This window comes from Diuraphis noxia, unplaced genomic scaffold, assembly GCF_037042655.1.
Source record: "Diuraphis noxia isolate RWA-SAM2 unplaced genomic scaffold, SU_Dnox_SAM2 contig0001, whole genome shotgun sequence".
Lineage (NCBI taxonomy): Eukaryota > Metazoa > Arthropoda > Insecta > Hemiptera > Aphididae > Diuraphis > Diuraphis noxia.
Window position 1 is genome coordinate 20130543 of NW_028301711.1, and position 27922 is coordinate 20158464.

The 27922-nt window shown below is 29.0% G+C and overlaps 2 protein-coding genes and 1 pseudogene across 3 annotated transcripts; all 3 read right to left on the minus strand.

Annotated features, from left to right (window-relative positions):
• Positions 1–445: 445 nt before the first annotated feature.
• On the minus strand, positions 446–10729 carry LOC149060279 (uncharacterized; annotated as a pseudogene). Its single transcript, XR_016190390.1, has 14 exons — positions 10346–10729; positions 9968–10280; positions 9742–9899; positions 8888–8998; positions 5741–5906; positions 4591–4838; positions 4418–4529; positions 4099–4324; positions 3295–3501; positions 3089–3216; positions 2286–2702; positions 2139–2225; positions 767–865; positions 446–700 (listed from the first exon to the last, which is right to left on the minus strand). The product of XR_016190390.1 is annotated as an uncharacterized LOC149060279 (transcript).
• A 670-nt stretch (positions 10730–11399) lies between these two features.
• On the minus strand, positions 11400–11803 carry LOC149060280 (uncharacterized). The gene is made up of 2 exons (XM_089228615.1): positions 11747–11803; positions 11400–11705 (listed from the first exon to the last, which is right to left on the minus strand). Exons 1-2 carry the CDS (start codon positions 11801–11803, stop codon positions 11400–11402), a joined length of 363 nt encoding a protein of 120 aa, XP_089084741.1.
• A 2945-nt stretch (positions 11804–14748) lies between these two features.
• LOC149060281 (glucose dehydrogenase [FAD, quinone]-like) lies at positions 14749–27478 on the minus strand. The gene is made up of 6 exons (XM_089220489.1): positions 27295–27478; positions 22032–22357; positions 21703–21873; positions 16285–17003; positions 15851–16141; positions 14749–15411 (listed from the first exon to the last, which is right to left on the minus strand). The coding sequence occupies exons 2-6, from the start codon at positions 22216–22218 to the stop codon at positions 14869–14871; spliced, it is 1911 nt and encodes a 636-aa protein (XP_089076615.1). The 5' UTR covers positions 22219–22357; positions 27295–27478; the 3' UTR covers positions 14749–14868.
• Between the last annotated feature and the right edge of the window lie 444 nt (positions 27479–27922).

The window sequence follows — 27922 nt, forward strand, 5'->3', positions numbered from 1 at the left end:
AACCCCGATGGTAACTAATTTAATAGTTCACTAAATATTCAATGGATCAATCATGAGTCTTTAGAAGAACCTCCATAAGGAACTTAAGGTAAATATGTATTATACTTTTGTACTATATTATAATTTATATTTTGAACTACAAAGATTTTAGTATAACAGACCCAGGCTACAGTTTTTAATTTACATTTATTCATTATTCGGTATATTATTTAATAAGTCATTAGTTTAAAAAATATTATACATTACATTAATATATATAAACTTAATTATAAAATTATTGCAATAATATCAAACTCAAAAATAAGCAATTAATGCAAGTCTTGAACCCTGATCATTATGTTGGTACCTATGCATTAATCTGGCAACATTATAATAACACAAAACTTAATATTTTGATTTTTGATTTTCATGATATGTAAATATAAAATAAATAACAATAAAACAATTAAATATTAATTATATATTTGTAAGTTTACATTGATAAATTTTAAAATTGTTTTTAATCATAATATTATTGTATAACTTTCAACTTGTCCTCTACACAGTGGACATCTGTAATAAGGTCGATGGCTATATGGAGGCATAATAGAATATCTTGTAAAGCAAGGCTCACAGAGACCTTGATGTAAACAAGGTAAAACAATTACAGTTGGCGGCGAAAATATACATATGTAGCATTGTCGCTCAACTATTGGGATGACTAAAAAATTAAAAGATTATAATTATCAATCAATAGTTGAGATTAATTTAAATTATAAATAATTACTATTTAGGTCTTCATTATAGATCCAATTTACATGTGGTCTAATAGCCTGTGACCTAGCCATTACATTTTGTTCATCATCTGAATTGGAGTTTTCTAAAACTAACAACAAAAAGGCGGGTAAGTCGTGGATGTCGCTCTGCTGTACAGTAGGTTACAAGTGGGTTACTGTAATGGATGGAATTAAATTTGAATCCAATGATATTATATCATTGTATACGAAAAACGATTCTGAGCGGAGACGGTTTATCTGTCTAGGATATATTATAGATTATTATTACTTATTAGTTATTATTAATACGGCAGTCAGTAAGTTGAACATTGCCGTAATTTTTACGTATTTAGTCAAAATTTGAACTTTAAATGCTTATAAATAAAAATTGTGACTATATATTTCTTTTATTTTTCAATTGCTATTGTAAAAATATATTATGAGCCTTGTATTAAATTTTGAAATCTTAGATATAATAGGAAAATTTTTTATGAATTTCTAGCATAAAATAATTTACGAATTTTCGTGTTTTATACATAATATGTTGTCAAAATTTGAACTTTAAATGCTTATTAAAAAAAATTGTGACTATGAATTTCTTTTATTTTTCAACTGCTATTGTAACAATATGTTAAGAGCCTTGTATTAAATTTTCAAGCTTTTCTGCCTAACAAATAAATTTTTATCGATATTAATTTTAAAAAAACTAATAATGATCGAAAATTTCAAATGCCTATGAATAGTTCAACTTAAGTCGAAATTTTTTGAAAATTTCATGGTGGATAGAATATACTTATATAAACATTCGGTGAAAATTTCACGTATTTATGGTCATTCGTTTTAAAGTTACATCAAAAACCAAAATCGATTTTGTCGAAAAATGAGTGTGCGTAAAATTTCGCGTTTTTCCGTTAATTTTTAGTTTGTTTTTCTCGATTATTTAGAAAAGTATTAAGAATTTTTTACTTTTGACCCCCCAAAGTACCAACTAGATTCACTTTCTGATCGAACGAGGTACTGAAGTCAAAAATCGAAGCATTTTTACTGCCCCAAAACGTGATGACAGACACAAAAAAAAAAAAAAAACACACATCATGGTAAAATCAATACATTCATCGCTCCGCTCAGAATCTAAAATTATTTATTTTTTTATCATTATACATGTTTATTAAAATGTGAAAAAATTAAGATAAACAAATATGGCATTAGCTCAACTATAGATTAAGGGAACTAATTTTTTATTTATTTAGTTTTTAATCAAAATGTATTATATAACTCAACAACAGCAGTTACATTACAAAATATAGTTAGATATAATAAGTATGAATTAAGATTATAATTATCAATTAATAACTGAAATTAATTTAAATTATAAATAATTACTATTTAAGTCTTGATTTTGGATTTGGTTAGCCTGTAGTCTAGCTATAACATTTTCTTCATCATCTGAATCAGATGATACATCAAAAACTAAAACAATGACAATGATTTTTTTTTTAAGTTTCACATTTAATATTATTAATTTCTTACGATTTGGAGGAACAGGTTGTCGTAGCCGTGGAGGCGGCAATAATCTTGCAAGAATTTCTTCCCGAAATTGATGATGTGGTAACTCTAACAAAATTGGAGATGGAAGACGTGGTGCATTCACAGGTTCTATATGAAGTAGTTGAGGTTGTGGAAAATTCACTGGTTGAGGTTCTGGGACATTCACTGGTTGAATTTGAAGTGGTTGAGATCGTAGGACACCAAAATTTGGTGTTGCATGTCGTGAACAGACAAGAAACTCCAATACAGAATACCGCCCTTCATTTAATAGCCTCATTGCCAAATCTAAACGCCTTTGGTTGTCTATCCATACCTGTCGTTGCGGCTCTCTTATTTGTTCGCCATCAGTTACCGCAGAATAGTCAATTAGTATACCTCTTGAGTATGTAATTAGACCTTCTGTAAAATTACTAATAGATAATTATTAATTCAATTGAAGAAGCTTAGTTAAATATGTTATTTGTTAATTCGACATGCACCTTGTTTTCATTTATAGTGTATACCTAACAAAAGAATGAATGTCCACATATTATGTTCATACGTTTAAACATAAAATTTGTGCGATTTTGAAATTTAATCTATTTTATGTATAAATCACTTATTATTGAAATGTTTGGCACAAATGTCTAACACTAACAGTGACCTATCCTTCAAAAGTATCATATCCCACGAGAGAAATACCCTTCTACTATCACTGACCTTACTCTTTTTTTATTATATTATATAGGTAAATACATAATATTTTAAATAATTATTTAAATTTAATAATAAATCATTATTGTTACTCAGAAATATCCACGGTTCTGGGTGGTTCTGTTTCCCATATGCATGCGTAAGTGTTGATGGCTGACTTCCAGTACATTATTAGTGCGCCAAATTGTATCATTCACCGATAACATATCTGCATTAACTCCTATTATTCATAAAAAAAAAATATAATATTTAGTTAGTGTTATTAAATATTTAACTGCAGACTTTTATATTTACAAACCTTGTAGCCATGTCGACCAATAATAGTCAAAAAGTGCATTAAATTGTCCTCTATTTTTGCCTAAACTTAATTGCACATTTTCGAGGTAGACATTTTTAATACTTTCAAAACCCTCCATTATTAAGTTTTGTGGCAGAAGAGGTAATGCCATCAACAAATGGACAATATCGTAAGCCACTCTATTATGTGTGCATAATTCTGTCAATCCTAAATCCGTATAGAAACATGGTAAGTGTTAATGATTAATCTCAAAATGTAAAGTGTCGATTATTAGTCATTATATCCACATTCACTATTTTTTAATGTCTAATATAGGCAATACAAAAAAAAAACAACTTTTAGTTCTAAAAGTATAACACATAAATAATAATGAATAATAATAAAAAAAAATTAATTAATAAGGATACGCTTATATAGTTTATACTGTAGGAATATAAATTTCCAAGGCCCACAACTGTGTAACATAACATAGGTATAGACGGTACATTTATAGTGTTTTATACATTATGTTACAGCCAAAGACGTTTAAGTAAATTTTACTACCAAAAGTCATTGTTTAAAGGTCTTCTCAACATATCATAGTCGTATGTTATGTAAGTATATTTAGTATTGTTACAAGTACCTTCTATCAATATTTAATTTGTATAATTTTTAATTTAAATTGATATGGGTATTAACTTTTCAAAACAATATATTATAATACCACAATTATAACTTGTATATAGCATGATTTGAATTCTCGATACTCTGATAGTCTGATACTTGAATACTTATCAGATAAATACAGTAAATATAATAGCTTACCAATATTTCCAACTTTTCTCCATACAGCGTTCGAAGAATGAAACCAACATCCTCGTATCACAGTGTTTGGAAATAGTGATCTTATGGACGCTATTGCTGCCCTTTCAAAATCAATAACAATTGTTTGTGGTTGCCATTCCGGTACTAAAGTTAGGATTTTATTTAATAGTGCTGAGTATGCACATTCTGTTTTCCAAGACATGAGTGCAAATCCAATTGGAAACCCCTAAGATAAAAATATTTAATACATTTAAATAGGTAAATTAGCTATTTTATTATTGAATAGGGTCCCTAGTATATAATTGCAAACTAAACTTACAGTGTTAAATGTTATGCCCATTATGACATACAACTGTTGGCACTCATTACCAAATGATGGTGCACTTGCAAATGTGCCATCAAACAAAAATGTTGTACCAGTTCTAAGTATGCTGCAATTTTATTATATATTAGTATATTGTTTAGTTAAAATTAACAATATTTTGTGTTTACTTTATAACTTCAGGTAAAATAAACAGTAAAATAACTCCTTCCTGTGGAGTGTTACCAATTATGCCGGAATACAAAGTTACATCATCAACTTTCGATAAATGGTGATAGTCTCCACTGAGTTGATGATGGAACTCAGTCATTGACCGAGGACTTACTGGCTGGGTCTGACGTCTATGTCTCCGCATCGTTCTTTGATGTGAGACAAATCCACCAACGTGCACATTCACAAATTCTGCTGAAGCACATGTCTTAATAACATTAAAAAATTTTATTAATTATAAAGATATTTAATTACACTCATTTTCAAATTAAATTAGAAAATTAGTCGGTTTAAATTTTTGGATCTATTCAATATTGTTACCAGTGTTTTTTTAAGAACCTATTATAATATAATCTAATCTTTTAGTATTTTTCCAAAAACGTTAAATAATTTTTGCTTTGAATTAAAAAAAAATGGGTGTCAGTATCAAATTACTGGTTTTATTTTTAGGTGGATACCAATACATAAATACCTCATAATTTCTTATTATTTATAGTTGATGAATTAATAATTAATAATAAATCATTTATTTTGATAAAATGATCCTGGCAAAGCGTATAATTTCTAATATAAATTTATTATTGTTAATTTAAATCATAAACATTAAATAACTACAAATTATCTAAAGGATGTCAGTGCAATATTAGTTTTCTCTCGGACTCAAGCGCAATGTAGATAAAAAATCAGTCACGTAAAATTGTTTTTAATTATTTTTTAGTACCCTATTACAACAATTATAGAGGATAATATTTTCAAGGGTATTTTCGTCGGTTTTATATTTTAATTTTTATTATTAATTTACTTAACCCTACTTATTGTCTATTGAATTATTTTGTGATGGGTGATTTTACTGAAAAACATAAAAAAAAATTATTTCACGTGAATGAGTTTTCTCTTTGTGGCATTGGGGCCAGAGAGAGAAAACAAACAGTGCGTTCACATCATTTTAAATTCAGAAAGAGCGCTTACTCATAATATTATTTACATTTCATACCTATATTTTCAGCAGACAATAAACGTATAACAAGAAAATATTTAAAAAAATATATCATATGATAATTATTTTCCAATTAAGTTCCTCGCTGTATTATATAAATATGTAACACTTACTTCGTTATAAATGACTCGAAGAGATATTTGTTCAGCCTGTGCCCGTTGGTTACAAATATTTTTAAAATTATTTAGTGCCAATTGGTTTACTGGATGTGTTTCGTGGCATGTAATCAGAATAACTTTAGACGTGTCATTATTAAACACTCTGCCTTTTGCTCGACAACTAAAAAGAAAATAATATTTAAAATATAACCATAGGTAGGTACTAATAGCACAGCCATTTAGAATATACTTAAAAAATACAGCAAGATCACTGGTCAGCATAATATAGTTATATTAAATTAATACTACATTACTACCCACCAGGATGACAATGACTTTTAAAATCGAATTTATGACTTCTAAATATTTAAATATAAAAGAAAAAGGAAGGTATTATGGGTACCTATTTGTATAATAATAAACTTTCGTCCTACACCTCTGGAACCTCCAATCTCTCGAATGACTTTTTCCATTATAAAATTATAATTTAATATGTTTTATTATGAAAATGTATTTATTTTGAAAACACTATACCGCATCAGTGCATCACTCATCCAACGTGCGTTCTACACTGGACTAAAATACAACAGTCAACAACTACGATGATTATTGATTGACGAACGAACGATTAATGCGGGTTATTAAGATTTAACGTGATTTAATATTAGTATTAATCTGGAAAAAGGTGTACTTTATTGAATACGAATACTACGAAGTACGAATTTAGCTAAGATATTTAATGTTTAATAATATCTTTATAAGGGTACCTAATTTATGGTTTCTGATTTACTGATTTCTGGGTAACTGAGAAGTTCTTTTCTCGGGTTGACATTATTTTAGATTTTACAATGATGCGTTATTTTATATTCTGTGTGTATACAGAATATAATATGTAGGTTGAATTAATTATTTTTAAATTAATAAACTGCAATTATATTTTATTGATACATGATTAATAAGATTTTATTAGTGAGTACCCAGCTAGTAGGCACAAAATGCACAACGGAACATAGGGTGAAAGTTCCATATAACGTGCGTGATAATTTTGATTTACCAACTTTTAAATCGTATTCTAACATTTTTAATTATTTTTACATCATAAACATTGCCTTTATAGAACCCCATTAAAAACGATGGTAGACAGGTTACGTACGATTTTGAAAGGGATTAATATTTGCAATTCTATCTATTTTTTTATTTATTATAATATAGTATATTGAAAATAATTAAAATTGAAAACCTATAGGTATATTGTATTAAATAAAACTACGATTTGATTAGTATATTATGTATATAAGTACCTAATTAATGTTTTTTCCTATATTTTTAATTTAATTCATATTTTTGAGGAACTGATTTAGGTACTATCTATAGTCTTAAACTTCCGTAAAATGTTTTTCTAAAAGCTTGTTACTTAATACAATTAATCATGTAATAGGTAATAATATATAATATATTATTATAATAATTTAATATATAATATTTTTTGTTTTAATAACCAACTTCATAACACTATGAAGTTTTAATTTAAATTGTCTAAAAAAAAATTCATATTATTTTTTTTGAGATTAGGTATTGGGTTTCAGTAAAAACTGCTTATAAGAAACTAAGTTTCAACTTTAAATTGTATAGACATTTTACACTTTATATTATTAATTAGGTACAAAATAAATGGAAAGTTTTCGTGATATTATCAAAATTTAAAACTTTTAATTGTATACTTGCGTTGTAAAAAAAGCGGGAAGTTTATAAGGCACTGATGTACATTAGGTGTCTAGACTTTAGAGAAGTCACTGTAATAGTGTAATGGATGTGTTCAAATTTAATTCAATAATATAAAATCATTGTACACGAAAAACGATTCTAAGCGAAGATGGTCTGTCAGCTTAAAATATATATTACAAAGCATCAGGGCTACGGGGAGGGTTTAGGGGGTTCACCCCCCCCCCCTTTAACAAAGTAAAAAATGTTAACATTTCTAGTACGATTTAAGAACAACCATTTAAAGTATAGTTACCGAATTAAATAACGTATACTATTGTATTTTATATTAAGGCGGGGTGTTTCAATCACTACAAACCACTGTTACCGCTTACAAAATACCTACATTTATTAAAATGGACCAAGTTTACACAGAAAGTCTAGATGACCTAAGGGGATTTAGTTGACAGGGGTACTAGTTGACCCATAAAGATCTAATTAATCCCGGGGGATTTAGATAACCATGGGGATCTTGTTGACCGGGGATCTAGGTGATACGTCACCTTTGGATTTACTTTAGGTATAATAACCTACTTCATGGATAATAATCATAATAATTAAATTATTCAACTCGTACTCTGCTACTCCTGTGATCTTCAATTAACTATCCTTCAGATCAGGGTTACTCAGGTGATAGTATACTGTATAACATTATTATTATTTAACCATTTAATAAACTCATACGTTACTATATCATGTTTAATTTTATTAGGTTATGAACAAGTCTATCACCTGAGTAACCATGTTCTTGAGGGTAGTATATTAAAGATCACAAGACTATGAGTTCAACAATTGAATTATTATGATTTATCTATGAAGTAGCTTATTAGTAGGTTATACCTATAGTAAATCCAAACATTAATGTAACTTAAAAATGTAGACTCAATTGTTGTCCAATAATCTCTACATAGCGCCATAGCGGTTCAAATTGAACTGTTATCTGATGATCTCTACATAATGTTTCAGACTCGTCTGTCTGGGTGCATTGCCAATAATATATATACTCATACTCTAAGTTCCTGTATTCTGTTAACTTAAGCAAGTTTCTGGAGTGTGACATAAATGACGAGTCATAAATCTGTAGATTGTTACATTATTCATAAACTATTATTATGATTTTAAGTTTGTTGTTATTTCGTATTAGTTGTTGGTTCATCAGTTAAAAGCTGAATGTCCGTTTCACATATTTGTGTTTAATAGTTTTATAACATTTATCACTTCGGAATGAGTTAAGTAATTTAATGACTTTTAAATACAAATATTTTTTTTTAAATTAACTTAATTAATTAATTGAAGTTAAATTAATAGTATTAGTTACCTTAATTTAATCTTAATAAATGTATTAAAAATGTAAATTTTAATTTAATTGAAAAATATATACTTTTAGTTAATGTAATATACTAAAAAAATATTGTTAACTTGCTCGGCCTTGTTATTTTCTTTGTGTACTATTTGTATGAATGTAACTAACTTGATAGGTTTTATGTTCAGCTACATTCAGATCTTCAACATCTGGTTATAAAAATATATAAAAATATTAGTTAAACTTACTATGTCTTAACCCGTCAGAAGTCGTGTATGAGCGTGGCGCTCATTCCGTTATTAGTTTAGCTACCACTGGTTTCAATTTAATTTTTAAATTGTTGAAAACTTCGTATACCTTATGCTATCTTATCTAGGCCCTTTTCTAAAAATAAAATAACCCGGTCCTTAGTCTTGTGTTGAAATGACAATAGATTAAACTTGTCAGTTCTGATAAAGTGAGCGGCGTGCTCATACGCGACTGTTGGTGTATGTATTTTTCTCGTATAGTTTTTTATATGTATATACATTATTTTTTTTTTCATCTCCAAGTATATTTTTTTAAACTAAAGCTATAATTAATTATAATGCATGTATTTTAATTTTTCAACTTAAAATATGATTTATTATTTTGCAATAATTATTATGTATGTATTTTTAAATTTTTATTTCAGAGATTTCTATCTTAGTTTTTTAATTGTAATACGTTTTGACCTAGTATTGTAACTACCATTTATTAATAATAAATAAATAAAGTGATCCTAATTAATTATTCATAATAAAATTCTCATTTACAGTTCGATTTACAACATTAATTAATAAAAACTGGGAAAGTGAGCGCCGCGCTCATACGCGCCTAACTGTGTTACTAACATACATGCGCCTACTGACGGGCTAAATTATTAATTATAGTCTAAATAATTCAATAATTTAATTATAAAAGTAATCATTACCTTTCAAGCATTTATTGACAAAAATTGTTTGACCACTGAACATGCTGCTTTACCATGTAATCTTGGTTTCAATGTCTTTGAATTTTGGTAAACGGTCAAGAAACTCTTCGTATTCAAAAATGGGATACATCTTAAGTTATATTATTAATTCTTGAAATCTAAAACCAGATTAATTCAATAATTCAATATTATTCATAAAATATTACAGAATATACAGTGAAAATACAAAGTAGTTCTTAAAATTGTTTATCTCGTATCCTTGTTATGACAAGGTTTACAGCTATCAACATGTATATTTTTTGTATATGTCTGCAAGTAGTTGTGAACAAACTCAACATTTTGAAATGAAGGGAACAACTAATTATGTTGTTATTATGCAGTATCTCTAATGTCTATGTTCATATTCTGACTTCTATAAAATAGGAATCAATGTATTATCAATGACATCATAAAACCTATGGTTATCCAATCATTATACAGATGCTTTGACATCTAGACTTTTAGCTGGGCACATCATCACTTGACCTGTCCGAATGCTTCTGAAACGAGAGTTAAATCAAATAAATATTTTATACTCAATGTAAGAGTTTTTTGATGTTTTTACCTCGATTGTAATAACAGTTAATGTGGGACAGATTACCAGCAGCAGGAACCATGTCAAATTGTCGACCATGTTCAAGCCATTTTTTTATTATTACAATAAATTTATCACCAAGTATATCCATAAAAATTGACGGTTAATTATTCAATAAATGTTTAATCTAAACTATTTTACAAAGAGCTACTGTGATCGAAAAATTGTGTTTTTACTTGTATACCTAGTTAAACGGATATTTTTTTTTTGATACTGTAGGTATCTAGAACAATTTGAAGTGTTTTAAGTAAAGGAATTTAAACGACAGTAGATCACACACGTGTGTTTCATATTTTTTAAAACATCAAGAACATTGTCACAATATTACAACATTAATAACAAATAAATAACAATTTTTATGATTTTAAGTCAGATTAAATATTATTGATAATTTAACTTTATGAATTTTTTTATCATTTGAGTCTTATCTTTTTCATTAAAATAATCATCGTCTTGGAACATGGTTAATATTCTGATAAGACCGTGATAATAACAACTATGCTTCTGAATTTCTGATCATAGTCTTACATAGATAATATATATTTATATATATGTATTTATATATTATCCATGTAGTCTTACCTAACCCAACCAACTCCTGGACACGCCGAGAGGATAAGATGACGAAATGTTAGTAGGTGGACGGAGTACGGGAGAATCTGATTTTGTATCGTTACTAACACAATATATCTAGGTGTCATATATGTTACGGTCAAAAGTCGAAATCGGGCAAACCACGGAAATGACTAGGAAAAACGCGAACTACCCACAATTTTTAGACAAAATGTCATTCTTCGGCTTTTGACCAGGCAAACCTTTTTTTTCCTACGGTATCGCAGGGGGCCAAAAATACCTGGTGAGACAATTTGCCAGCGCCCCCACATCGTTAATTAGTTCTAACACAATAAAATACATGACATACATAGTACAGTTAGTATATAGACCACATGCGCGGCTCACAATTTAATAGATAGCCCTACGCTATATAAAAGATGGCCTTCGGCCTACAACAAAATTCACTTAACTAAGTTTCTACAAAAGCTGCCGGTGGTCTTCTTTGACGCTCTCTTTCTTCTTTCTCCCTTACTTTTAAGACTAGGTCCACGTATTTGTTGACTGCGTTCCAATTGTGCGTCGACACCATCATTAATGCGATGGCGGTTGATGGAGTGAAGTCTCTGTTGATTCGCACCTCCAGATCCCTCCTCTGCCGCCACCACCCGTCGCACAAGAAAAACGCGTGTTCGGAATCGTCAATCGACGCTCCGCAGTCGACACAACTGGTATTTTTGACCTTTTTAATTTTACGCAGGTACTTTCCAAAGCCCCCCTGCCCGGAGAGAAACTGTGAGAGATGATAATTCACCTCACCGAATCTCCTACCGGCCGGTCCAACTTAATATATTTGGTATCAATGTCTTTGTCCATCGGCTAGTTTCAGCGACGTCCAATTTTCTTTGACACTCAGCTTCGATGGGGTATCTGGGAGCTGTGTTTGGCGTAATCGGATATTAGTAGAGATTTTGTAAATCATATTATAAATGATTTAGTTCTGATCTAGGATAGCTTAAAAATAGTGCACGGGAAGCCACATTATTCACAAAGCGAGCTTACCAGGGCATCAAAAAAATCATTTATACTCGGAATAAAGAAAATCAGTCTAGAAATTGGAGTGAAGAATTGAGATCTTGTCCATTCGCTATAAATAGTGCTTATCAAATGGAGGTATTAAATGAAAATTAAATGTATGTTTTAAATGAAAATGAAAAAATTTTAGTCAATCAATCTGAACAAAAACAAAATTTTAAAAAATCACTGGAAAAGGCTGCTGATGGATTAATGGCGGAAGCGAAAAAAATAAAATCAATTTCCACCTCTAACAGTCGGAACGACAGTGAAAATTCCAGTTCCTTGTGTTGATAGTGGAAAAGTCGATGCAAATAATATGTTAAGTGTTATATTAAGTATTACTGACGATGGATTCTATAAAGAAGAAACCAACAATGAAATGTTTGGCCAGAAACCAAATATTTCAATGTAAAGAATAATTTATTACTAGCGATGATTTATTAAATGCCAAATGTAGTTAAATTTTATATGGCGATTTTGCATTATAATATATAATTTATTTTACACTTACCAAATGCAGTAATATCTGTTATTGTGATACCTATTCTTGTTCTTAGTGACTAATGATATGAAATTGAAATATATATTTAAATATTTGTTATGCAACCCCTTTAATAAATGTTTAGGAATAGGAAACTCATAAACTAGCTAACCTAAGTTGGTTATATCTTATACATCCAACGATCAAACCAATCAATAATAATAATAATAAAAATCATTTTCACTACCCACATTTTAGTTAAAAACATAACACTTAAGATCATGTTTCATTTGACATTATTTGGTTTTTAAAATTCGTAATTGGTTATTCAAATGCCAAATGGTTAATTGTCTGCTGTGTAGTCGTTTTAAACTTGAATTTATATTTATATCATTCAAATAATTGTTGCATTAGATACGGAAGTATATCTTTAGCACGACTGTCACTAATTAATAGTCTTGGACTTATGATTCTTATTTATCTAATTACATGGCATACAATATATGAACTGAAAGTTATAACAGAAAATCATATAATGAAGCTAATGGTGGCCTAAACGTGTATAAATATAATCGTCTCTTAAATTAAAAAAGTGGTGGGTAGAATAGTTGGTAGGTACTTGGCAGATTAGTATCTTATCTAATGATAATCGTATGATACAGTTATTGTCTTTACTATATAATATAAGCTATTACTATTACTTGGTAAGTTTATGTAATAAGCAATGATGGCGGTATGTAGGATTATTTGAAGCATTTGCTTTACCTACGTCTGAAAGCCCTTTGACCATTGCTGTTTATTAGAGGTGGTGCTAAAAATATTTAAAATAGGTATACAATATTATGCTTCAACACCTCCACAATTTCTAAACACAACTGGTTATAAGTATTAAATTGCGTAATTTTATTTATTGATGAATAATAATAAATTATCACGCCAATACTGCTAATGATAATAATTTCTAAGGACATCACATTCATAAATAGCATCAAGTAAATCTGCTTAGACTCATCATTCTATCATGGTAGGTATATCCACATTATTAGATTTGTATCTAAGTCTTTTTTTGGTGGATGTCGCTCTGCTGTACAGTAGGTTACAAGTTAGTCATTGTAATGGATGGTATTAAATTTGAATTCAATGATATAATACCTATCATTGTATACACAAAAAGGAATCTAAGCGGAGACAGTTTGTCAGTCTAAGATATTTTAACTAAATAATTTGTAAATTCATTATTTTTTTTTATAATTTTAACTTTTAACGGTGATTAAAAAAAAACGTGAAAAACTGTAACTAAACATTTTTAAAATGGACATCCTGAATAATTTTAAAACATCACTGGTAACTAACTATTACTACTTTATGTATAATAACAAATTATGAATCTTTTGTGGACGAGGAAAAAATAGGAATATTTTCGATTGCCACTTGACGTCAAAATAAATTATTCTAGAAAAAATTTTGATCGAAAATTTGTTAACTACTCAGGTCATGTTTATTTTAACTTAATACAGTATATATAAAAAAAAACATATCTTAAACAGTAAGAAATTGTAATCTTAAAAATCTTAAAATTACAAATTATACAAAAGAAAATCAGTTATGGCTATTTTCATGAAAATATTAAGAAATTTACCTGTAATGTTAAACATATATTTAAATAACATTTTTACAATTTGGATCAATATCATTATAATTTTTTATAATTACTTTTTCAATGTTATTATATTTTAATTCAGGAATGTTGATTGCAGTAGTTTATGTTTGTACATATTATCAAATTATTATATACTTAATACTAAATTTAATTTTCTACCATCAACAAAACTATTCAAGCATTATTCATTAAGTAAGTAGATATATTATTTTAATAATTATAATGTTTATATTTTATTTAATTATTACAGCAAAAAGGTTTTTAAAAAATTAAAAATTGAATAATAACTACATAATATATTAAAGATACTGTATATTATGTTATAAATAATAGTAAGTAAAATGATTACCTAATAAAATAAGAAATAAAAAAATTATGGTTATATTAAAAGGATTTCAGTGCAATATTTAATTTCTTTCTCGCCACATAGCACATTCATAAAAAATTGAATTACCAGTTACAAAAATTATTCAGGATAATATTTTTGTGTTTGAAATATTATGGGTTTTATATTGAATTGTTTTTTCAATTAAAATAAAAAAAAAATGTAAAATAAAATAATTCTCAATAACTTTTGTAATAGAAATTGTAATCTTAGATCACTAACGAATACGTAGTGTTACTTCGTATATGTGCGTCGGTCAGAGAAATAAAAAAAATATTGGGCTGACATATTCTTAAATTACTAAAAAAATATTAGGGTTTAAAAAAAATGATTGAAAATTATTTTTCGTTTAATATCTTCGCGTACGTTGGGTACTTATTACTAATAAAACGCTCTGGTTTCTCTTCATGCCACGTGTCCTTTATCATATCCGCTGCCTTCTCAGCGATCATTAGGACCGGCGCGTTGGTGCTGGCGGCAACAAGCGTGGGCATGACGGACGCGTCCACCACCCGGAGTCCATAGACACCGTACACCTGGAGCTGTGGGTCAACCACGGCGGTCTTGTCACCTTCGGGACCCATCTTGGCGGTACCCACCTGGTTGTATGTGGACACGGTGTAGTGCCGGATCATACACTCCCAGTAGGCGTCGGTGTGCAATGGCACGGATTTACAGCTGGGGAACGGTACGTCGTGCAGACGGCTATCGTACTGGCGGAAAGCCGTGGTCTGGGCCATAGCTATTACAAACCTGATGCCCCTCACCAATGTGTCCACGTCCTCTCTGACCATCAGGTAATTGGGCAAGATTATGGGATGCTCGAATGGGTCGGTGCTTCTCAACAGGATTTCACCTCGACTCTTGGGCCTTAACAATATCTACAGACATATTATGTTACAAAATGTTGATTATAACCACAGGAGTAGATGAGAAGGTGAGTGTTGGGGCTTAGACGTCTTAAATTTGGCAGATAATATTATTGGAATTTAAATATTGTTCTCATTTCAAATTTAGACTACTATTAATTAAAAACAAGTGGACATATTTTCAGCTATGATATTAAAGATCTATAAAATCATTTTTTTTTTTTTTTTTTTAATGTCTAATTAGAATTGTTTTTCTTAAAAACTTATACCTAAATTGAAGTTAGGTTAAAATAATAGTATTGGTTAGCTTAATTTAAAATTGATTTATGTATTAATATTTTTAATCAATTTGACTTAATTCAATTGGAAAAAATACTTGAGTTAGAAAATATCATTAATTTGCCCATTATTTATTACTAAACCTGATATTTGAATAAGGCATTTTACTTACAGGTATAGCGGACCAAACGTCTTTGTTAAGAATCGATTTATACATCGATTTGTAAAATGTTTCTCTTAGCCCGTGAGCTTTCCACGTTTTGAATCCACCATTACCAGAAACAGTGGAACCGGATACGATGTGCAACCCGATGTCTGGTTGGTCTTTTGATAGATTGCCCCTTTTTGAATTGATAAATGCTATTCCTTCTACACCACCCATGACTGTTAATGGCCCTTCGCCCTTCGACGCATATCTGAATATCGAATCGAGGTTTTCCGTTCTCTTATGCGTTAGTGATACCTGTACAATAGGTTAGGTTATGATATTATATTATGATATTTATTTATTTATTTTTATATATGGTAAATTCTAATTTATAGCAGTAAATCTGTACAGAAAGAGTAATTAAAATATTTTTATTATTTTTAATTAATATATATCACCTCTTTGTTAATCAAAAATGTTAGACCACCAAGTCCGATGTGGTCTTGTAGATTTTTTCCGACGTCTAAACTGGAAATAATGGGTATACCCATTTCTGCAAGATGTTTTTCAGGACCTATGCCCGATAGCATAAGTAGCTGAGGAGAATTGATAGGGCCCGCTGACAGAAGCACCTCTTTGTGCACACGAACGTAATACTTTGTGTTATTTTTCACCATTTCGACGCCGGACGTGATGTTTGTTATAGGATCAATTTTTATGCGCGTGACAATCGTGTTGAGCGTGACATGCAGATTTTTTCGCAGCCTGGCTGGTCTCAAGAATGCCTTCGCCGTACTGCACCTCGAACCATTTCTGATCGTTCCTTGTGGTATCATAAAACCCATTTGCCGGTGGCCATTAATGTCGTGTACATCGTATCCCATTTCTAGTCCGGCCGAGATGAATGCTTCGGCTAATGGCGTTTTATATGGCGCTTCTGACACCGTCAGATATCCACCAGCCGAATGGTACGGGGTACATGTTAAGGACGAGTTTTTGTTATCTTCCGATTTTTTAAAATAACGAAGCACGTCATTATAGCCCCAACCGGAATTACCTTGTTTCAACCAGTTATCATAGTCAGTTGGGTTTCCGCGGGCATACAACATATTGTTTAATACGCTGGACCCACCTAGAACTTTACCCCGAGGCCAATTACACCTTTTATCATTCATAGCTGAAATACAATAAAATATATTAAAAATCAGTTTTACAAATAAAATATGTATATATGCATGTATGTACAATATTACGTTTATAGGAATTTGTTACATTTTAACTTTTAACTTAAGGAATATCTAGTAGAAATAGATTAGGAAAAATGTAAATTTCATTCAAAGTTAAAATAACAGAGACTGTTTTTGTATGATAAAACTTAAACCAGATTCGATGTAGGTATTAATATCATAATAGCACATTTCATATTTAAGAAATATAGCGAAGAAACTACCAGGATACTTAAAAATGTTAATATTTGTGTCGTATTCAAACTATGAATGAAGAAGAAGGTAATAAACATTATAGATCACAGATAATGAAAAAAAGTCAAACATAAATAATCTTTACATATTATTAACACATGAGGCGATTTCTAATGACATTTATATCTTATATCTGAAGTTCTACTGAACAAATTTTTAATGATTTCTTTTTCTAACGCAAGTACTAGCCACTAGGTGTGCAAATGAGCTATCAAAAGAGAAACGTTTAAAAAAATTAATTATTGAAATTATGGTGGGGGGTGTCATAATAGTGAAATAATTTTATAAATTACTATAAAACGTTTTTTATTAACTTATTGAAATAAAATTAAACTATTACACTGTTAGAGAATCACATTTTTTTTTTTTCATTATACTGGTTATTAGAAGTATATAATTTGTCGAATATTGTTACATAGCGACGAGCGTTGTTTGCGTTGCACACACACACACTTCTTTACAACCCCCCTACTCTTACGTCTACTGTAATACTACAAAAATATAATTGTTTCGTCGTCGGCAGTGATGACGTGCGTTACTGTCTTGTGTATACTTTTACATTGTGGCATTATACAATAACAGTGAAATTTTTAAATAATATAAAAATATTATTATTAAATTTAGTTTTGTATGTTTAAATGGAATATCAATTAACTCCCATAGTAGGTGATGGAAACTATTTCTTTCTTTCCGTGATATATACAGAGTGATTCTTTTAAGTGGGTACACTAATCATCTCAAAAAGTATTGACTTTTTTCAAAATATTTTTTTACATGGTTTCAAGTTCTTAAAAACCCAACGTTTTTATTAAAAAATTATATTTTTAAATATTTTTTATCCTTATCATTTTTTAAGTTTTTTACTTTTTTGAAAGACAACATAGAGTTTTAATTTCATATTCCAAAGCAGAATATTTTTCTAAGTATTTTGATATATAAAAATCGAATTTGGAGCTAGTAGTTTATGAGTTATAGGTATTTAAAGTTTAGATTGGCAGAGTGGAGTGGTACGGGGTTACCCCGCAAAATATTTGTCCACTACTCCGTTTGTCTAAACTTTAAATACATATAACTCATAAACTACTCGTCCTAAATTCGATTATTATGAATCGAAATACTTAGAAAAATATTATGCTTTGGAATATGAAATTAAAACTCTATGTTGTCATTCAAAAAAGTAAAAAACTTAAAAAATAATAAGGATAAAAAATATTTAAAAATATAATTTTTTAATAAAAACGTTGGTTTTTTAACAACTCGAAACCATGCAAAAAAATATTTTGAAAAAAGTAAATACTTTTCGAGATAATTAGTGTACCCACTTAAAAGAATCACCCTGTATATATATAATGTTTGCAAGACTGGGAATGTTAAGATTTTTTTTAGCCGTGTTAAGTTAATATGCATCAATAAAAGTTGATATAATTTTTTTAAACTTTTTATTGAATAAACAGTTAATTTTTTTACAACGCTAGCCTACTTTATTTTTTACAAACCTAAAACTAATTTATAGACTATATGACTATATTAATTCGATGATTTCACGTTAAAAAAATTTATAGTCAAGTTACTGAGAATCTAATTATAACTAGTTAAGTTAAAAAGTTAAAATTCAATAACATTTTTAACATAACTTTAACTTCTTAACTCGGTAATGCCCAGCATTGAATTTTTAGTACGCAAGAAAAACATTGAGATATACAATTAAGAGTTGTTAAATGGCGATTTAGTGGTTACATTCATTATTTGTTCGTCAGGATGTTAATTAAGAAAAAGAAACGATGACAACATTTAAATATAATGTCTATATTATAACATACTGCACGCTCCAAACTTGGTGGATGGTGATAGATAGACTAACTGCTATTAAAATCACAAGATTTAAAATAATAAAAAATATTAAAAATAGTCTACGTTGTATTCGTAATCGGTCGACATACGCTGATAACGTAAACATAATATAATAATAATAATAACAGCTTATAGGTTGTTGTCTTCCTGGTCTACACGACATAAGGTGATATCACAAATATAAAAAAACATATACAGTGAAACCTCCTTTAACGGATGGAATTTCGGGAACGGTGAAATGTGTATTCACTATATTTCCACTCTTAATAGCGGACGACATTTAAGCGACCGAGAGTGTCCGGTATTTAGAGGTTTCACTGTATACATAATAATAATTAAAATGACTGCATTTTATTTATTTATTTATTTTTTTTTATGATCAAAAGCTCGGCAATTATGGCCATTAGCTGTTTGTAGGGGGAAACGATTGATTTTGAACACGTAAGGCATGTGTGGCAAGGATTTGTTGTTAGAAACCCAGGTGTCAACCATCCAGGTGCTATCAACACCGGATGGTATGTACACACTCGGAGCGTTTCATCTGCAATTGAGCGTAGGACAGCACCACCCCAAACCATATATTTATTCATCAGTGGCGTATTTAGGCAGGATTTTGTTAAAGAGGGATATTATAAGTTAGCAATCATTTAATTTCCATAAGAGAAGAGAGTAGTTCACTTAACATCGAAATCACAATATTATAAATATATAATAAATAAGAAACCAAGGGGTATCTATCCCCATCCCATGTAAATATGCAACTGTTTTATAAATATACAACATTAATATATCTTTATATATAAATGTGAAAATGAAAACCTATGAGTGATATGTAACTACTGAACCGATCGTTATGATTTTTTTTTTTTAAATTAAAGAGCTCATTGCGTAGAAGAATTATGCTTTTGATCGATTCTCTAACTGTCTAACTTAATAAACAAAGGAGTTATAAATTTTCATACAATACAGATAGAAATTTTTGTTTATAAATCGTTGCCATAAATTATAGTTAATCGTTTTAAGTCGTTGCCACGAGTTCAAACAAACCATTTATTATAATAGAATACATTAACTATTTGTTATTGTACATATTCAATTAGTAAAAATTAACGGGCGTTGTGCGCGGTGAATGCATTCCGCGGCTAACGGCTACTAAGGACGAACCGACTGACCGATATATTCTGACATGCGTAAGAATTTATCACAATGAAAAGGAAAATTAATTTAGGCCATTCATCGAATATAAAACAATAAAAATTTAGTATAAAATGCGAAGTATGAGTTTTATTAGTTGTTAGTCTATTTCAATTTAGATATTATATGTTGTATTCACTGCTTTCTTTTGTCGTATATTTTATTTTAATGCACATGCGTAAGCTAAATTTTGATATACATCAGACAGAGATAGTTGTGATCTGCACATGGTATTAGCATTATCAAAATGAAAAATTCGACGAAAGAAAGCGGCTATCACTTACAGTATAAATCACTATTTTTTCCGGTCAACGCCGGGTAATTCAGCTATATATTTAAATGTATAAAAATATACTGCTATAGCATAATGAAGGATTTTGTATTAATTGATTAATTAACTCACCGTTAGTGGAATTAAGTAAAAATGGAAACTTGGTATAACTTAAAAACTTTAGAATTAAATCATACACAAACAACACAAGGTCCGCGATCTACCGCAGGTAGATTGCCTACCTGATAATATTATACTTCTGCAAATCAGAATTTTTATTCAGTAACGGAAAAGTTAAGATAAGTTTTGAACACCATTCACCGATTATTAAATAACGAATTGAACAATGTTTGAGTCATATAAATTTAGTACATTTAACAGGCTACGAAATGCACGGGATCAACAGTATATATATTTCATCATGGTAATACAATAAGGTACCTAATAACTAATTATTACTATATTTAATTTGTCAAAGAATCAAGAAAATAATTGTATTAAATTAGGGATTATGAATAAAAATAGTCATAACTACACGCCCATTGTATGTAGAAATGAAATATATTGCCCTTGGGTGTGAGAGAAACAGAATTCAGGAAGGCACGTTTTATATTAATTGAGATTACTTAATTGAAGGCAAATTGTAAATATTTTCAAGCGCCTTATTTATATATTAATACTTATATTTATTTTATATTTTTCCCCCAATCAATTTAATTATTTATAATTCCCTCTTTTTATTTTTTTTTATTTTATTCTTTACTACTTTTTGAGTTATTATAAATATTTGAAATATAAGTTTTAAAAATTGGAATTAAGGGATTTTGGATATGCCTATAAAAATTTACTCATAAATACTTATATATTTTATACTTGTATGGAATTTAAGTTTTATATTATGCCCTTGTCATATATAAAATGTCGACACCGGCACTCTCCTTGCGTATGTTTCCGACTGATAATTATTGTAAGACCAAGATATTATATTAATTTTAGAAATTTAGAATGTATCAATTCTTAACATCATGTTTGACTACATTTATTTATTTTAGGTAGGTACATAAGTATTAGGTACTCACCCAAACACGCTGTGTTTTGAGGTTCAGTTTTATATTGCCAATCAATCGCAGATAGTTGCTGGTGGTCAGCCAACAAAGGCACACCTGATAGTATGGTTTCATGTCCACCAGCTTCTATTAGTAGTACACTCCAACTTTCATTTTCGGTCAATCTATTTGCCAGAACCGCACCTGAGTAATTTTTGTTGCATTTTTATTTCATATTAAATATAGGTATTTAAATTTGAAGAAATGATCAACACGATACCGTGATAAAAAAAAATATTATGTGAGCATAACGCATGTTGTATTATAATTTTATATGATAACAAATAATGTATTATTTTTACCTGCTGATCCACCGCCAACTATGATAAAATCATAATGACTGAGTATTAAATTTCCAGGCTGGTCTATGATTCCTGAACTAGTATCCGTTACATCACTTTGGAAATAAATAATAACTGCATACAAAATGGGCAGGAAGACCATTTTCGTTGCCGACTTTGCATATATTATCGCGGATACCTCCTCCATTTCTTTTTATATCTTTGTTTTCACGCCACTAGTATAATAACACAAGCGCAGAAATAACACTCCCTTTCTCTCAATTAACAATTATGTATATTTGCCCGCTATATTGTTGTTGTTGCTTCACTTCTATATGATCTAAGGGCTATATTGAAATATGTTAAATTAGATTTTCATATTATAATATATTTAGAAAATACTTTCACCGTTAAGCCGGATTTACAGCAACACGTCGTAACCGTGCCATGCTAGGGGTCGTAATTATGTTTACAACTAGTAACCATATTGGTTTAAAAGTTGAGCTGTATAAGTGTAACTTTTCTTTGTTATACACGTTTACAACTTGGATATTACATGATACCAAAACAGTATCGTCCAATCACAATTGCGATTAGATCAACACGACAGTACACAAGACGTGGCTATGAATCCAGCTTTATTGGGCTATAATATTTTACAGCAATGTGTTACTTGGTAAATATTGAAAAATAAACAGATTTTTAAATAGGTATTTACATTATATTTTTAAATTGTTTTTATTTAAACTGGCCAGACTATATAGATTATAGGAAAGACAAATTAATATAGGTCTAGCACTATTATCATACCTACAATATACCTGGACAGTGTTCATAACTAGATCAATATTGATTAACATTCAAATAAGAAACTGTATTTTTATCATACGTTTAAACATTAAAATATGATTTAATCTTGAACCTCACAATAAAACACGAATTGCAGTATTGACTTTTATAAAAAAAGTTTTAAATAATACCTAAACAAATTGCAGTTTAAAAATATTGTAGTCATCAATCATCGTATTTAGTGGCTAAATTGTGTGCATGTGCTTTTTATAACATGGCTGTGCCATTAGTAATTAAATTTAATAATAATAGCTCTAAATAATGACAAAAGCTAATAAGAATTTACTTTACATACACTCTTTTTAACTTTAGGTAATTTTAAATTAAAGAAGAAATGAAAATGAGTCACTAGAAAAAGGTAATGATGATTTGATGCATGTAAATACTAAAAAAATATTTAGACGATTTTGCGTCTGCACACTTTCTTCGAAAGTAGACGCTTGGATTGGGGACGTAATTGTTTTTCAATTTATATATTTATATTATTCCAATATTGATTCACAAAAATATTTCAGATATAAATTAAATCAGAGATAGATTCGCAAAACTATATAAGTATTAGTCCCCGAATCCATCATAACAGATAACACAATATACGAAATATTATGTGCTGGTTATTTCGTTACAGCTAACTGCAAATATCTATTATCTACTTTTCTACTTTATATTTAATAAATAGCTAACATTTTTTACAAATGATAGTTTGAGGATCATTATCATTATCTACTTTTCTACTTTATATTTAATAAATAGCTAACATTTTTTACAAATGATAGTTTCAGGATCATTATCATTTTGTGTTAACTTAATTTTTAATAGTTATTTAATTTGATTTTAGAGTATAATAGTATATTTTGAAAGTCGTTCTTCAATTAAATTAGAGATAAATAACGACCTGCTAATTTTTGGAACTAATTAATTTTACAATAAAACCTATAGAAATTATATTAGAGTGAAAAGATTATTTTTACAAATTGTATCACAATATTTTAATTCACAGTTCAAAGTATTATACCACAACATACTAGTATTCATATTAGATGTTTATAACAATTATTTAATATTATTAATGATTTGTTGATGTTATATACATTATTACAATTTGTATAATATGTTTAGATAATATTACTATTAACATCTTTACAGTTTGTATATTTTTTTTGCATCAACACGTACGACGTACCGAAAAAATGTATTTAAATGTGGACGATTATTATTATAAAAATTATGATAGATGTATATTTTTTATAATCATATACTAATTTTATATTGTTATTTGGTTTGTTTACTGGCGGAGTTTACATGGACCAAATTTTAGCTGTTCTTATCTGGTGCAATTAGCAACTAAGGGCCGTTTCACTTGGACGCGTATCATACAGGTTTTTAGTTAACATTGATTAAGATTTCGACTCATCAAAATAATATGTAGGTACGCGTAAAATGTCCTTTAAAAACACGTTTGCTCGTTCAAATAAGAATATAGGTTACTGAGTGGTTTTATTGTAAGCATACTTGAGAATAAAATGTTAGAAGAGATTCATATTTGATTCTGTAAGGAGCCCAATTTTCGATTTTTTAAATTTTAAGTCCTAAAAATAACTCTCGAAAAAAGGAAAAGAAAAACGGGAATGATTAAATATGAAATTTTACACGAAGTTTTACAGATATTAAAAATCGGACTTTTTTCGGAACCAGATATGATTATCCTCTACAATTTTATCCATAGGTATTTTTACAATATAATCACTCATTAACCCATATTCTTTGAACGCGTAAAGTATATCTTATAAGAAAAACGTAGATAATTACGGATTGCGGCGACGGCGGCTTTATAGTGAGTACATGGCTTATAACGCTCTGTCTTGAGCGTTGTATGTCTACACGTTACCTTGAGATGTCCTCTTAAGAGGCCATACTGGCGAGCGAATGTAAGTTCCCACACGAGATATAGCAGGTAAAAATTACCACTGTATATCCGTACGTAAGGTCCCACACGAAAAAAAATACACTTGTACGTAAGTTCCCACACAAAAAAAAATACACTTGTACGTAAGTTCCTACACGAAAAAAAATTATACTAAACACCAAGGCTGGGCAAAGAAAAGTAACTTAACTTAATTTAAACTTAAAATTTTTTTATTTTCAAAATAAAAATTTCAGACACATGTTTATATAAATTGCTTATAATCTTAACTTTTAATTCGTTAATGCTCAGCCTTGCCAAACACAAACTTCCTTCCCACTTTATTCAGACTTAGGACTGACAAATAACTTATATAACTTTTATAACTCAAAAATAATTATACACAGTATGACACTATGACTATGTAAAGTGTTTGAGCTTTCGCAATAAACCAAATAAAATTTGAGTTTTTTACTATTACCTATTATTATTATTTTATACCTAAAAAAAATGAATTGGATTTTTTTATCTAAACAAAAACAAAACAAATTTTAAGTTGTCATTCCTAAGTCTTAATAACTTAACTTTTTCCGCTTGGGAACTTACGTACGGCCGAAATTTTTTTAGTGTGGGAACTTACGTACAAGTGTATTTTTTTTCGTGTGGGAACTTACATATGTACTCGCTTACTTGCTATGTTTTGTGTGGGAACTTACCAAACCCCATACTGGCAAGGAAAATGCGTCTTCGTCGGAATGACGCATATGATACGCGTCCATGTTAAACGGGCCAAAGAGTCACTAAAAAAAGGTACTATTGTGATGTAGTTTACATGCGCCCTATTTAGGTAGTGAACGAAATGTGAGAGATCTGGATTCTTAGGATTCTACAACTGGGCATTACAGTTTATTGTTATAACTATTTGAATGGACCACTACAATAGCAGGTAGTTCTCCTTTAGTATTACAGTAACGTACACATGAGATCCAGCGCCGATAATTCACCCACCGATCATTTATAATGAAAAAATGTACTATTGCTCATGGGATTAAGGGTTCTTTTGAAATGAAAAAGAGGGTAAGGTACATTTTTTCAACAATATCGGACAGCAGGTAAGCATTACTAAAACGTCGACCATAACCCAAACCAGAAATTGAAGATGGACGGAGCATATAAATACTGTTAGAAGTGAAATTTCGCATTTTATTTTAGTTTTTGAATTGAAATAAACCGTATTGTGTCGTACACTTACAATGGACAGATCCGTAGCCAAGAAGGTTAATGGGATTATAATAGCATACCTCTCTACAAACAAATTCCTATTTAGACCACACAGAATAACATGTTCATTTTTACTAACGATATAATATATATATATTTATTCATAACAACACGAATTATAGGTTATAATTTAATAAATAGGGTTCGACTGTATTAGTAAATACTTATTTTTACTGCGATTAAATAATTTATTTTGGACAAGTGATTAATTCGTTTTAAATGATTTTTAAATAAAATGAAAAGTGAATATACGGACTTATGGAATATTATAATATACAGTATGTTCATGGTATATTACATTAGATTGAAATGAGGTTTCGGGAATTTATAGGGAGTGCCTAAATATATATTTATAGACAAATTTCAAAATTATAACACTCGATATTATAGTAATACAATCTACTTTTTTGTTAATAGCAACTCAAGTTGTCTGAAATTATATATTTAAATACTCCATATTAACTCTCAAAAATTGTATTTCAATCCAAGGTCATGCTGTTGAAATATTAATGATTGATCTAATGTGATAAAAAAAAACGTATAAGAAAATATGAAAATTGTGTAACAGGTACTTTGTCTTGCAACCATTTATTAACGTTAGAGCGGCCTTTAAAGAATAAAATGTGTTAAGGTAAATTCCATATTCGATATGAGGTCTTAAAAGGAAGAGACGTAAAATGATAATCGTATGCGATCGTTTGGTGGTAATATGTAAGTACCTCACTATAAGTTGACGTATCCGTCAAATTTTAATTTAAGATTATGTAGGTTATTAGTTTGAAATGCAGGCACGAGCCACGAGGGCAAAGCGTTATAGGTATCAAAACGTGTAACTAAAACACAAGTAATACGACCAAGTTAAATATTTTGGGTGTGTACCTATAGAGTCTACAAGTGATTGTAGAATGTTGTGGCACGTGTATTTAATTTATAATAATGAATAGCAAGTGTTGAAAAAACATAGGATAATAAAACATTTATTTATTTTTATTAAATATAAATACGAGACAAAAAAAATATGTAAAATGTGGGAGTTTGAGTTAAAATCTTTATTTTAAGAAATATTGAAATTAAAATACAAAGAAAAGCTCCCTCCTAGTCATAACGTGGAGTCGGCATATGCGGTCGACAATAATAATTAAAACAATAAATCTATGGCTAAATAAAATAATAATAATCTAAGACATGCAAGACTACCAATATATTCTAAAAATGTATGTATACCTATGTAATACAGTATAATATACTCACAAGACTTTTATGTACAGCACTACAGCTACAGGTTAATGTGGATTCTGTGTGTCTGGCTATGGTGTTGCTGAGGTGAAGGACAGTTGCAAACAAAAAGTGAATTGGCGACTGACAAAATGTACTGGCATCCGTATAGTTGACCACGCGCGCTACCTGTGCCATACTTGCCAACTTCGTCCATCAGGAAATGTTTACCGTTTCAGTTAGATTAGGTAGTAACCAATAACCATATTTTTGAAACAAAATATAAGTATTATAGAATTTAACTATATATAGTAATATGTTGAATGTTTCTATAAAAATAATAATATTAAAAATAACATTAACAATAATCTCATTGAAATTATAATAGTTTAATAATTATTATGCATTATAATATAATTGTAATTTTATTTTATTTTAATATACAATTAATTTACATATTTATTAGTAAATAAATAATTTACTTAAGTACTTATTTAAATAAAATTAATTTTCATTTTTATTCATTATTTTATTATGATACTTTATTTTATTGTAATCATTTATATTATAGTAGGAACTCAATAGTCAATACTAACATTATGGTAACACCGAATTTAAAAAAAAAAGTCTCTTGGTATTTGAAATTTCTTTTATATAAATTTTT

Bases quoted from the DNA above. Each gene is read 5' to 3' on its own strand.
- LOC149060280 (XM_089228615.1), bottom strand. From the start codon at position 11,803: ATGGACAAAGACATTGATACCAAATATATTAAGTTGGACCGGCCGGTA. The intron at 11,706-11,746 runs GTGAGGTGAATT...CTCTCCGGGCAG, and splicing joins ACCGGCCGGTAGGAGATTCG to GGGGGCTTTGGAAAGTACCT.
- LOC149060281 (XM_089220489.1), bottom strand. From the start codon at position 22,218: ATGGAGGAGGTATCCGCGATAATATATGCAAAGTCGGCAACGAAAATG. The intron at 16,142-16,284 runs GTGATATATATT...CCTATTGTACAG, and splicing joins CATTTTTGATTAACAAAGAG to GTATCACTAACGCATAAGAG. The intron at 15,412-15,850 runs GTAAGTAAAATG...ATATGTCTGTAG, and splicing joins ACGTTTGGTCCGCTATACCT to ATATTGTTAAGGCCCAAGAG.